Below are 14,314 nucleotides of genomic sequence, written 5' to 3'. Positions count from 1 at the left end.
CTTCAGTGTAAGGAAACTTGTCTCGTATCGATTGTGTGAGCGAAAAAAGTCGGGAGATGGCGACGTAGTAAAGTATGGGAAAGGCACACAAGCACGATCACGTGCTCGATGTTTGATGGAACGAATGATCAAAGCTAGTAAGAAAAAGGAGTTGTCTAAATTTTATGAGAAAAAGGCAAGAGACAATGTTGACAGATGCTAGCATGTTACTAACGATTCATAAAAGAAAGGTGAGAATGATGCATGTGAATATGCGTAAAGGAACTAACTCTATAAAGGAAAGGACATTATTATTGAATCATACTCCTATATGGATTATATTGCGATATAGGGTTTTAATTCATTATAATTAGGCTTTAATTAATATATACAGATAAGAGTTTATGGTCCATTTAATTTGTTAAGAGCTCAGAACGTTTAAAACATGAGAAAAAAATTTAGAATTATTCTTTTTGTTTGATAATATAATATGTATGTCCAATAAGAGATTTATTAGCTTTCTCTAGTTGAATTGTGTAAAATATACTATTATTTATGCATCAAATTGACATGCACATGGAAGTCAAAAGTAGCTCAATCAGATCAAAAGTTGGAACGAAATAATGCAACAAATTAGTTTTTTCACTGTTATATACTGTATATACTCAACGCATAATACTGATTTTGAATGCAGATCATATTCACATATTATTTTGTTGAATTTTGTTAGATGATGACATGAAATCAAAACATTATAAACTCTTAAAACATACCATTAGTATTTTAGTTTTTTTTTTTAATAATTTTATAGAGACTACTTGTTATAGCAAAATAATGGAGGTATGGCCAGGTCCACCTCTAGTAAAGTTGTGCCCTACCAGCTTTTTCCTCATGAAAGTAATTTGCTTTTTCCTTTCTTCCTGTTTTCCTTTTCAATTTAAATAATCAGGCTTTTAACAATACTAGATAGCAATATGCTATGCATATAGGTAGCTAACACTTTGCATGTGTCAATTCAAAATAAATCTGATAGGATATATAGTATACTTAGTCATAAAAATTGGTAGATTTTTGTTTTAAATTGACTAATCTGTTAATATCTCTATCAGCGAAAAATAGTCATATTCTTCTATTTAATACTGTCCATCAAAATTAGTAAGTTTCTATTTTCAGTAAATTGAATTTTATTTTCTACTAATGATACTTGAACCATTTTTTTCTCTTAATCTTTCTTATACATTGAGTGCAACAATTTTCATCTACTCTATAATTAGGGATAATTCACATGGGTCAAATATGAGAATGTTGGGAAAATTGATTGGGCCAATTCTATTGGCGTTGGTCACGAGTAGTAGTATACAATAAATACTCAAAGACTAAATAAAAATAACAGCAAGATGCTACAAAAAGGACCATAATTAATTGCATGTTTTTTACCCTTATTTTGTTCTTCTCTATGCAACCATATAATTTCGTGGATTAAAATTAATGAGATGCCAGGAACAAAATTTTCAATGTATTTTTCTTATCAATTTATTATAAATGAAAATGAATAAGAAAATATGAGAAAATATGTTAGTTTGTTGAACTTTAGTACAAATGTGACCGTCTGAAATTCTGAAGTGGCAAATAGATCGATAATTAAAACGACATTGTTTAAAGGAAATAGTCAATAAATTACTAAACTTTTGTCAAATTTCAGTTTTGTAAAAAACTCCTATTGTTCACATTTGACTTAAAAATCTATGTGATTTTGCTATTTCATTATAAATCGTAAATCATTTATCTATTTACATTTAATTATAGTAATGTTTTAAGGGTGGAATTGAACATACAAAAACGAATCACACTTGTTAGGGTTTGTGTGCACCACATAATATTTGGACATTATAAAATAGAGGAATGAGTGTCCAAAATGATGATTGTTTTGTTGAAACTATTTTCACGTGCAGAGCATGTGCTAACTGCTTTATTTCATCATTTCTGGGAAACTCGACCCTGTTGAATCACGTGGGCCGTGGCCTGCCAGCATATAAAATCGAAATTAAATTAAATTATATTCGTTTATTAAACTTGGCAAAAAATCAAGACATGCATTTTACAATGAGAAGAAAGCAAAATTCGCATTCTCAAACAAAAATTATTTATTCAAGATACTAAAATACTTTCTTCAATTCGCTGATATAAAGTTTTGTTGGGTTCAAGTAAGTAACTACAAAAATATTTAAATCTGATATCTATTTGGCATATTTGAATTTATGCTATACAAATATATAAAAGAAATTGTTCGTAAACAATGGATTATGGATCAATTTTGTGTGGATGCATTTCAATCCATACCATTTCCTCTATTTCAATTATTAAAAAAAAATCTTAACAGTTAATCACTACTCAAAAATAGATTATTGGAGTTTAATGCAGAGTGAAATTATGTAAAATGGAGTGGGCTCGTTTAGTTTGGGCTCGGTCAATTATTAAACCGTAGCCCATCTCTACAAAAATGACCGAAAATAAGAAAGGCTTATTAAAAGCAAAAACTCAATAATAGCCCAGCCCATATAGTTAAAGCCAGACCATTTAGGGCCCACTTGGTACTTAAATAAATTCAGATTCCCACACTTTTATTTTTATGTCTGCAAGTTTTATTTGTACATTTACTATTGTTTTCATATCTGGAAAAACATGATATGATTTAGTCATACGCTGTCTTAGATTGACGAATCAAATTTGTAGAGGACATTATATGCATTATTCAGTATGTATGAGTGAATTTATACATTATCGTATGCCCACACACATTTTTTTTTCATGTACTCAATATGAATACGAATATTAAATATTTATGACGGAAATTTATGCTTTTTCTTTCTTTTGGATTTTATTTACTTCATTTATTTTTTTCGAGTTACACTCATAAAATAAATTAAATTTTAAATTGAGTAGTCAAAAAGTGCATAAGAAAAATAGAGTAAATCATGTGATAGTCATACGCAACGAGCATGCCAAAACACACAATTATATATCCATCAATTATTATGTCCCCCAATATTATGAGTTATATTGATATTATTAGAGAAAATCGATCACTTATAACGAATCAAAGAAAATTGAGCTCTAAATGTGGTCCAACATCTTTGATTATCAACAGTATGTTACTTATTTGTTTCATTCGTCATTACTTGCAGAATATATCGTTAATTCAGAATCGTGCCTAATTACACTGTGTCTGATAATCCTACCACGAATATTGTTATTGGGAGAATATGGTTAAAAGCATGACCAGCCATTCTAATTCGTCAAAATCTATATGGGAGAGACAATTAAGACGGCAACGTAAAACCTATACCAATTATCTACTAAAGCAAATGTCATCACCCCTTCTGAATTGTGTATATTTGGGGTTGTTCAGAGAAGGCTCGACCTTTTACACCATAAGACCGGAAACTAGACTTCATGTGAGTAAGTTATGAGTACTTTGTAGATTATTTTGGAAGAATTAAGTTATACGATCCCAGAATATAGTGACTTTTACATCAACACTTGTTAGGTTATTCACTCTATAATTTGTGTCGGTGGTGCACACCCGAACTCCACATTAGTATGATATTGTCCGCTTTGGGCAAAGCCCTCACGGTTTTGCTCTTGGGGTACTCCCTAAAAGGCCTCATATTAATGGAGTTGGGGTAGCCCATTTATATGCCTGCAACTCTTGTTCATTCTGGGCTTTGCTCTTGGGGTACTCCCCAAAAGACCTCATATTAATGGAGTTGGGGTAGCTCATTTATATGCTTGCAACTCTTGTTCATTCTCCGATGTGGGATATGGTTTGCTTCACCACAATCTCCCCTCAAACCAAGACCATCAGACCAAGACCACATGTCTGATTTCTTTTGCATTTGGAAGAGGAAGAAGAGGGAGGGTGAGAGGAAGATGAAGAGGGGCGGCGGATCCAATTTTCTAATTTTTAATTTTTTTTGCCTTTTATAATGTTGTAATTTTTAGTTTTTTTTTGCATTTTTTAATGTTATAATTTTTTAAAATTTTTTGCATTTTTTGCATTTTTTATATTATAATTTTTACTTTTTTTGCATTTGTATTTTTTTTCTAGGATTTGTAATTTCTTTTTTCGAATGAACAATTTATTTTCTCGGTTTGAATTGTTCAACGTATTACATTTACGAGTCAAATAGGTTGAAGTTGTGAATAGTGTCAGTTATTAGTTGCGGCCCGGGTTATGGCCTGCAGAGTTAGAGCAGTTGGGGTCTGAGACTCAAATTTGGGGGAATGATGACGTAGAGGGGACTTGGAGCCTGAAACCGGGCCGGAGTTAATGATGCCCTAATGTCCCTGGTCAGAGCCCGAGACTAATACTCTTGACTACAACGGATGTAATCCCTCAATCATCGAATAACTGCTTTATTTAGATATAAATCATAACTGCTTTATTTAGATATAAATCTATTTCTGAAATAGATATCGCATTTCACAATTTCATGGTAAATGTAGGCGGCCTTCTTATTTAATCGTTGCTCCCTTCATGAAAATTCCCTTTTCTTTGATTTTTCATGGAATTATTACGGATAAGTGATGTAAGAGAAGCAATTCTTCACATGAACTTACAAAAAATGAGTAAATATATGTCGCGCAATTCTTATTAATTTTATCCTCACATTTATGACATCCGTCATGATAAGTTTTAAAGTTCATTGATGAGCATCTATAATGTTAGCTTATATAAGTTGTAGATAACATACTATTATTATTATTATGCAACCAATAAATAAATAACTGTTGGGAAAATTAGGTAACAAATAAAGAGCAAAAAGGAAGAAGGGAGGTATAAATTGGTGGGCCCACGTGGCAGGTGGGGGTCCACAAGAATTGCAATCTGACATGTGAGTAAGGGTCGACAGGAGCATGGTTATTAAAATCTGTTGCCTGTTTTAGAAAATCTACATCCTTAATAATATGTCTGCAGTGCCACGTGTCGGTTACTGAGAGGGTCGGAAAGCCATGTGACATGATTTTTTATAAAGAAATTTGCCTTTCTCTCGTGGTTTTGTCGCTAACAAGGAGGAAAACAATTAATTGAGGGGCTAGCCATTGCTGTAGCCCTCATCTATATTTGTTAGTTACACATTTAATTTTATTTAATTTGTTTGGTTACCACTCACATTATTCTTTTTTTCTCTCTCAAAATTACATAATTTATTTAATTATAAAAACAGTTCATAATTTGCTCAAATTCATAATTAAATAATTAATAGTCCTATTTATTTTCTTTGTTCATTAGTAATTTTAGGACAACTTAAAAATCTGTTAATTTCCGAATTTAAAATGAAAATTTGGACCATTCTTATGCATATATTGGTTTTGAGATATGTCTTCAAGAAGTAAAAATTCCATGGTCCTTCCACATCATGGTGGCATGATGATTTGGTGTGCCTCCCCAATAACTCTTTGACAATTGGAAATGAAAAGGGTCCACATGCCACATCACTTGGACATAAACTTGGCAACCTTATATCTAAATTGGAGACATCCATTTAATCATTTTATGGAAAGTGTAATAAATTAAATATAGAAATTATATCATATAAACTATAAATTGACGTTAATATACTAGTACAATTTATATATGCATATTGATATCATAATAAAAGTAATTGTTTTAGTATTTATATATATAAGAAAAGATCATATTATTATGGATAAGATCTTTTTTAATTGTTTTAGTATTTATATATATAAGAAAAAATTCACATAAATAAAAATTATGACTGTAAGTTATATTTTGTTACCATAATTTTCATTATATTTATTAGCATGTAAAAACCAGGAATTTTTAACACAAAAAAATATAAATGAAATATAAATATAATTTGAAAATATTATTATTTTATAAAAGTGATGTCTTGTAGTATATTAGTACTATTATAATTTTCATTAGATTTATTAGCATGTAAAAAAATCAATAACTTTTAACAGAAGAAAAGAAAAATTAAAAAATGAAATATTAATATAATATGAAAATATTATTATTTTATGAAAGAGATGCCTTGTATATTAGTACTATTATATTATGAGATTAATATACATATATAAATTGTACTAGTATATTAATGTCAACTCATTTTTCATATAAGTATAATTTCTATATTAAATATTATTCAACTTTCCATAAAATGATTAAATGGATGTATCCAAATTTACCTATAAGTTTCCTAATTTATGTTAAAGTGATGTGGCATGAGGACCCTTTTTATTCCAATTGTCAAAGAGTTATTGGTGAGGCATACCAAATCATTATGCCACCATGGTGTGGAAGGATCATGGAATTTTTACTCGTCTTCAAGACACTTCAACTTTAATAAGTCATAAATTTAACTTGGATTAGTAAGTGAAATAACTGAATATTTTAAGTTTGCAATAATTCTAAATTTGGGTTAAAAAGTTGACATGAAGTTCAAATTTGAACTACTACTATATGTATATTTTTATATTTGATAAAAAAGTTCAAACATGTGAAATTAAATTTATGTATCTAAAAAATTGATATGAAAGTAAAAGATAATCTGTCTGGAAGAAGTTACTAAGAGTTTGGCTCGGACCCTACTTAGGAGATGTTTGCCCCTCATGTGAGGTATCATGTGACTACTTACAAAACTATCATAAGTTGAGCAGAATGAAACTTCTTAGAAAGCATTACTTTCCCATATGAATCTGACATATATATAGTATATAGATTTTAAGAAATATAAAAAAATATATTGAAAAAATTAATGGTAGATGAATCAAATATATTAGTAGTATTATAATAAAACATGCGTAAAATGAATTAGTGAATTGTGCAGTCCACTACTAAATATATTGAAAATAAAATTAAATAATTAATAAGAGACGGATTAAAATAGAAAACTGAGACATGACGTGCGAATGGAGTATTAATTTTCTAGCATATAAAATTGTCATATTAAAGTGCTTAAGTGTAGTAGTACTAAATTATTCAAACTTTAGAGAAATTCAAACGTCGGCCAGCCATTTTAAATACCTACACGAGGACGTCATTACTACTAATCAATGAATTATTTCATGTAAAAGCTCTCACTTAATATTTTTGCATTAATTACCGAAGACCCACCAAGATTAAGTTGTAGTGCAATATTTGATGAGGTGAGGTCCTATACCTATTACCACTTAATTAATTTCAAATCAATTCATGATTTGGAGGTGGTTCCTAATTAATTTGTTTCAATAAATTAAACTAGCACTTTTGATATAAGAACAAGAAAGTCTAAGCCATAAGTTGATGTGAATTAATTACTTCATTTTGTTTACCTTTTAATTTGTCGGGTACCCGTGAAATAGTAGTATAAATTATCCGAGTATAGGCATGTCTTCCAAAAACTAAATAAGAAATCCTCTCATATACAAATATTAAGAAAAAAAATCGTGATGTGCTTAATATTTTGAATTTCCAAATATTGAATTACTGAAATTTTCTAAAATTGGAAACCGATATATTTGAATTTCCTTGCTAGGAGTTAGGATGACAAATTCGCAATTATCAAGTTAAAGAGTTGGCAAAGTGTGATAAATATTTGACACTTCATTTTTCCAATCATAGGTAGTCATAAATATAAGAATACAATTTTATGGTATCTAAACAACAACATACGTTTTATGTATGCACAACTTAATGGAAACACTTATTTTTATTTAATTGGAAACACTTATAGCTTCCATCGTTCTAGATATTTTTATTTATTTTTGGGTGGGGGTCTGCCCCAATATTTTCCACTATTCATAAATCAATTTCTTGTGGACTCTCAATTTTAATGCATTCAAAAGAAAATTAATAAATTATGAGAACTAAGATTCCGAAGCTGTCAAAATCGAAAATTAAGATTTCAAAATCAGGAATAGCCCAGCTTACCAAATGATATACTATTAAATTCCTCCAAAATAGATCATCAACAACTTGGAAAAACATATATTTGTAACCAGATCATGTTTGTCAAAACATTATGTTATATGCGACACATGAATATGATGGTTTAATTTAAATTAATTAATCCTATTTCAAACGACAAAAAGTTTTTGATTTTTCAAATGTTATCTTAAGAAAAGATTGGCTTTATAATTTGTAAAATACTTTGCTACACATTAAAATTAAAACTAAACTTAGGTACGTACAATATATAAATGCAAGAAAAACATTTAGAAAAATAGCACCTATTAATAAATACTATGATGATAAAAGATGGGAGTTAAGAGGACTAGTCTCCATTATCATATAGTGGGCAAGAGAGAGATGCATGTACATTTAATTGCAAAATTATACTGAAAAAACAACAAAATCTTTATGCAACTATCATTACTAAAAAATGAAACATAAAATTAATTAATATATAAAGAAAAGAAGCGACGCTTCTCGATTGGGATGTGTAATAATCTAAAAAATAAATATGTCACAAGATTGCATTGATAGATAGTTAATAATAGGTGATAAGTGTCCAATGATCACATGGTCTTGTATATTGAGACATGCACATGAAGGCCCACATTGTTAGTACCATAACTAACACAATACATTAATTTCTTAAGCCAACTTGGATATTATAGCCCCACATTTGAACAACACAATTTTTTTATGCTAATTAGAAATTTAATAATAAAAGGTCTTTTGAGTACGATATACATAATACTTAAGGCTTCCACCATCAACTTACATTCCAATTGATTGTCAAATTATTCAAAATTGATTCAAGTAGCAATTAATTAATGATTTTTTCCAACCAATGATTTATGATGGAGGCGTTGATGGAAATTCTGATTTCCTACTTAAACCGAGCCCTGACGTTGAGCAATTTATAGATTTTATAAATATGCTGTTTTGAGTTAGTATAATTTTTTGAATTGAATTCAAGTTAAATAAATGAAATAACTACTTTAACTAACTATGCATATATTGAGTACATTAATTAGATCGTGGGTACTAAAGTTCAAAATAAATAGCCTGCGCCTATTCTACTGCCACCTAGAGATGTTTGGTTTTAACCGAACCTACAATTAACCGTCGATTTGGAATCAGAACCATTCACAGTCGGCTAAACCGTAATCACCATCCCGGTGCATTGGGGCCGGTTAGGCGGATAAGATTTAAATGAAAATGAAATCAGAATAACTAGTACATGCTGGTTCAGGCGGTTTTGAGGTGTTGCATGTGGAGGTTCGTGGCGGTTTAGGAATATGGTGTAACGCCCTAGACAATATTAGGGAGTGAACGCCAGTGCTTTGACACAAATAAGGACTCCTACTTCTCAAGCGAATAGGATATAAATGAACCGAAACACAAACAAAAGAACTAAATTTCCGAGAATATGCAAATATAATGCGAGTACTACAAATTCGATATGAGCTTAACGAATTTGATAGGGGCTAATCATTTTAACAAGGTGCATCCTTTTGTTTTATGACATCCATTTCAAAATAATTCCAATGTGGGGATAACTATCAATTTGTGAGCCGAGTTAGTACATATTGGTTAGTTGTTTGTCATCTTTGTATGTTCTATTTTATTTCACCCCCAAAAAGAAACAAATGGTGTGCAACATTTTTATCCTATAATTTTCTTTTTGTACATTGGTAATGTTTCTACTTCTACATGTAATATGCATATTGACTGTGTTACACATAATTATTATAATTAATAATGAATATCTCTAATGTTAGGAAAGCAAACAAAATCCCAGTCGCACAAGAGCATTATTATGTGATTATTTTTGGAAAAAATCTTATTTAATTTCAACATGATTATTAGTGCAGTGCCAAGGCTCATACCATAATAGTTAGATTTTGTAGGCATGTGTGACACGGACAAGTGTTTATATTAGTACGAGAATATTTGGACCCAAAATACAACCATAACATATAATATTTCAAACGAATTATTGTTTTAGTTGCAATACTTCGATTTTCATAACATCTAAATTCTTATTCCCAACCCCAACATTTTTTTTCGAAAAAAAACACTCAACACGTTTATGTCACCACTTCGCATTATATGAATGTGAATAATTCATTACTATATTCTTTCTATCTTTACCCTATTAACTTCACACATGATCCGGCACAAAAATTTAATGCACAACGACCATGAAAATATGCACATGTTGCCTACTCCTTTCAATACAGTAAAGCAAAATATGACATCAATTCTCAATATTTGAATACTAGTAAAAACCATTAAAAAAATAATAGTACAATATACTATATAGCTAACTAAATAAACAATAATATTACTACTAATTAGAATATTTTTTCCCTTTCCAAATTAATGAGTATTCAAAAATTTGGTATTAATAAATGTAAATTATGTTGAAATCTCCATTTCTCGTCCCCTATCGACTTGATAGTGATTATATTTAATGTAAATATTATTGGATACCACCCTTTTTCATGAGGCCTTTCATTTAAAAGGATGAGTGATCCATTTTTACAAAGGGAAAAATTGCCAAATAAATCATGAAAAATGGTTAAATTCTTGTCCGTCCAAAATTTCCCAAAATATGAAAATTAAATCACGAAAGATGAAATTTTCTCAATCATCCCATCTTTCCCTTTTCCGGCGATACATGCAGATATGGTAGTCTGTTTAAATAAGTGGATAAAACGGCATTGTAAAAAGACAATTGAAATTTTCAATTTTCAAAACGGCAGTTAAAAATTTCATCTTTCGTGATTTATTTTTCATATCATAAAGTATGGAAAGGACCAAAATTTGACCATATATATTTTGTGATTTATTTAACAATTTACCCTTCCATAAAATTACAATAACTTCATCATTTCCAAAAACAATCATACGATCACATATCACATGAATAACTCTAGTCGAAAACACTCTCCATTCAGCAATTGTTTGCCCTTAACTTGCATAAAACTCGTACAATGACCATCACAAAAATATTTGATTATTACCTTTCAAAAAAATTTACAATATTCAAACTTTGAGTTTAAAATTTTGCCCTCAGAAAAACTAAAAACCTACACCACTGCTTTTCCCCTATGCACTTGTCTTCTTCCCATCCAACATCACTTTCTTGGTTATTGCTCTTCTCTCTCCCCTCGCAGTAATATGTATCTATCGTTGGTCCATCCCACTTTATAACCCTCTCATTACATATCATTTTCTTATCTTCCCCCTCCTACCATTCTAGCTACTCTATATCTACACACACTCTCTTCATATATATATACACACACCCCTCTCTTCTTCTTCCTCCCCTCCTTCTTACATCCCCAACTTCCCCTATTCACACACACATACAATCAATCAATCCATCTTCAACTATGTCCGGGAGAAGATCGCGACAATCGTCCACCACCTCAAGAATCACAGACGATCAGATCATCGATCTCGTCTCCAAACTCCACCAATTCCTCCCTGAAATCCGCAACACCCGCCGCTCCAACAAGGTACTACTACTACTACTACTACTACTAATCTCCACTTGTACTTTTACGATCATCGTTGTTGTTGTTGTTGCTGTTGTTACTTGCCATTCGCAATGTAATCAATTTTAATAATTATGTCTCCTTTTTTTTTTATTTACCCGTGCTTAAGTTATTATTAATTGTTGTTGCGACTCATTGCGTATTTTGAGGAACAAAATTCGGCTATTTAACACATTGTACGTGCAGGCGCATGAGACAGTAGTATAGTGCGCCTGCGCGTACAAACGCCATGTGTCTGCCTGAAAAGCCCATCTGCATGATATGTGTTTGTGCACAGTAAAAAGTAGTAGTACTAAAATTGATAACTACATAACATTGCATTGCATGCATGTGTTTGTGTTTCAATCTTTATTATCATTTAATTAATTGATTATTGCAGGCTTCTGCAAATAAGGTGCTTCAAGAGACTTGCAACTACATCAGAAATTTGCACAAAGAGGTGGATGATTTGAGTGAGAGGCTGTCGCAGCTACTGTCGTCGATTGATGCCGATAGTCCAGAAGCAGCCATAATTAGGAGCTTAATCTGAGTGATTATGTATTAATTAATTAATTATTATTCTATATAGGATTATTTCTGGCTTTTCAGTTTTAATTATGTATTATATGTTAATGTTGATCATCACTAGTATTCGATCCAGATCGACATTAATTAATATGAGTCGATTTGCTATGTTATATATTTGAGATCGTATTAAATAAATTAAAATTATCGCCTACGTTGCCATGTGTTTCCTTTTTTATGCATTTAATTGTCTTCATTAATTCAACCATAATGTAGCTAATTAAAATAAAAAGTGGAGTGTTAAAATAATAGTATAATAATTTGAGGAACAATATCTTCCCCATAATGCACTGTTGCATTCAAGACAATGAAGTATATGGAACAAAATATATCTCTTTCTCAATCGATATTCTTTAACCACTACTTATTTTATTTTATTTTCCGAGATAGCTTTCCTCCATCTTCAAACACATCAAATTAAATCAATTTCATTCCTCCCACCAGTAATCAATACACTGTCTTGCAATCAACACACATTCATCGCCTGTTATGTTAAAAATAAAATAAAAAAGTTTCAACATCAAATCATGTTTAGTCACAACATCATTTCGAAGAAGCAAATTGAAATTGAAAATCAATTGGGATTAAGAAACAAAGCATGATGTGAAAGCGAGATTAAGTAAGTTGTACATTGTCGTGCAGATAGGATTAAGGCATACAAAAACATGATTAAACCCTTAATGACGAAGGTGTTGGGAAAATGGCATTAATCTCTGCTGGGACAAATCTGCCCCCCAACAGGGGATAGATAGAGACATTGCTTTTTGGAAATAACTCGTGTCTTAATCAAAAAAGGCATTCATAATTGCTTGGTATTAATTAGCGATAGGTAGCCACTAATTGCTAATTAACACGTTGATTACGACGCTAGAAACATTTTCCTGTACCGTATAGTGTTGGTCACCTTATTAGCTAACATCCAAATCTTCTATAATCTGTCTATTTTCTTATTTCAATTTTTTCCTCTAATGTGACTTCCCTTATATCGTACATGATTAAGATTTTTGGACTCGTTATATGAATATACGATTAAGATTTTAAATACCCTTCACCGAGACTTGAGTGTGCACGTCTGCGAATAATTGTTTGTAGATTAATTACTATTGTTTGTCAATTATTCTTTAATTAGTTTGAATAGTACTAATTTAGAAATTCGTAATTTAATAATAATTCAATTTGAGTATAATAATATATATACTTCAATTTTCTTAATGCACAATTATTGATTGATTTGGAAAAGCGTAAATACGTATTAATGGCATATAATATAATATTAAAAATACGGCGATAAATCTTCACTCCACTCTTATTTCCAACGCAAGAAAAGATGCAAGGGCTTTTATAAACGTAATGGACTTGAAACATATAAATGGGCTGACTTAGCCCAATCAACTATGTGTATATTTGTAGACTTGGGCTGATTATGAACCAGAATAATTGAATAAAGTAAATCACAGCCCAATGGACTTATTCCAAATATAACTGGACTAAAGTGACTAAACTATATTTTGTGCATAACAGATTATTCTATTTAAACAAAATATGTAACTAAATTTTTTAGTCATTAAGTTTGTGGTCAGTCGAGCCTAATTTTGCTAATCGAACCCGCTCACGAGTCTTCAATTAAGTCGATACACGAATCTCCAGTCGTACATTCAATCGAGTTTTTACTCAAGCTCTATATAACATGCTTATCAAGGGCACATTTTGAGTTATTCATGAAATTTTAAAGAGCTCGAACAATATTTATACGAAGATTGGATGAGTTGAGCTCAAACTTAGCTCTAAAAAATCATACTTCATCCTCCTATTAAAATAGATACTTTTGGACAGTTACGAGTTTCAATATACAATTAGCAAAATAATGAGATAAAATAAAAGTAATAAAATAATTCTATTGCGGATAATAGTAAGAAAATTAACTATCGAAGGCAATTTGATTACTACTACAAAATTAAGAAAATTAAATGCAAAATGAAAAAGTAATAAAATAATTATATTGGGGATATCGGGGTAATCAACTATCGTCGTCAATTTGATTATAAAATTCAAACCTAATTAATGATTTTCCCAACCCGACCCGACCCGACCCGACCCGACCTGACCTGACCTGATTTCAGATACGATCATTGATCCTGCTGTGGGTGACATGGCGAGATCTGATTGGTCCGAGATCATTTCCACGTGCAGATCACGTGATCTCGTTAATAAAAACACTACAAACAATTCGTTAGATTGCTATTTACAGTAA

The 14,314-nt window shown here is 30.7% G+C and overlaps 1 protein-coding gene across 1 annotated transcript; it reads left to right on the top strand.

Annotated features, from left to right (window-relative positions):
* Positions 1–11,175: 11,175 nt before the first annotated feature.
* Positions 11,176–12,217, top strand: LOC121767461 (transcription factor PRE5-like). Its single transcript, XM_042163731.1, has 2 exons — positions 11,176–11,460; positions 11,879–12,217. Exons 1-2 carry the CDS (start codon positions 11,335–11,337, stop codon positions 12,026–12,028), a joined length of 276 nt encoding a protein of 91 aa, XP_042019665.1. The 5' UTR covers positions 11,176–11,334; the 3' UTR covers positions 12,029–12,217.
* The last annotated feature ends 2,097 nt before the right edge of the window (positions 12,218–14,314 follow it).

This window comes from Salvia splendens, chromosome 15 (genome assembly GCF_004379255.2).
Source record: "Salvia splendens isolate huo1 chromosome 15, SspV2, whole genome shotgun sequence".
In the NCBI taxonomy this organism is placed as follows: Eukaryota; Viridiplantae; Streptophyta; class Magnoliopsida; order Lamiales; family Lamiaceae; genus Salvia; species Salvia splendens.
Note: the sequence above shows the minus strand (reverse complement) of the source record. Positions and strands in the feature narration are given on the sequence as shown.

What these genes read in the sequence shown, in the direction of transcription:
- LOC121767461 (XM_042163731.1), top strand. Translation starts at nt 11,335, where the DNA reads ATGTCCGGGAGAAGATCGCGACAATCGTCCACCACCTCAAGAATCACA. An exon ending in ACACCCGCCGCTCCAACAAG is followed by an intron (nt 11,461 to 11,878) that starts GTACTACTACTA and finishes TGATTATTGCAG; the next exon opens with GCTTCTGCAAATAAGGTGCT.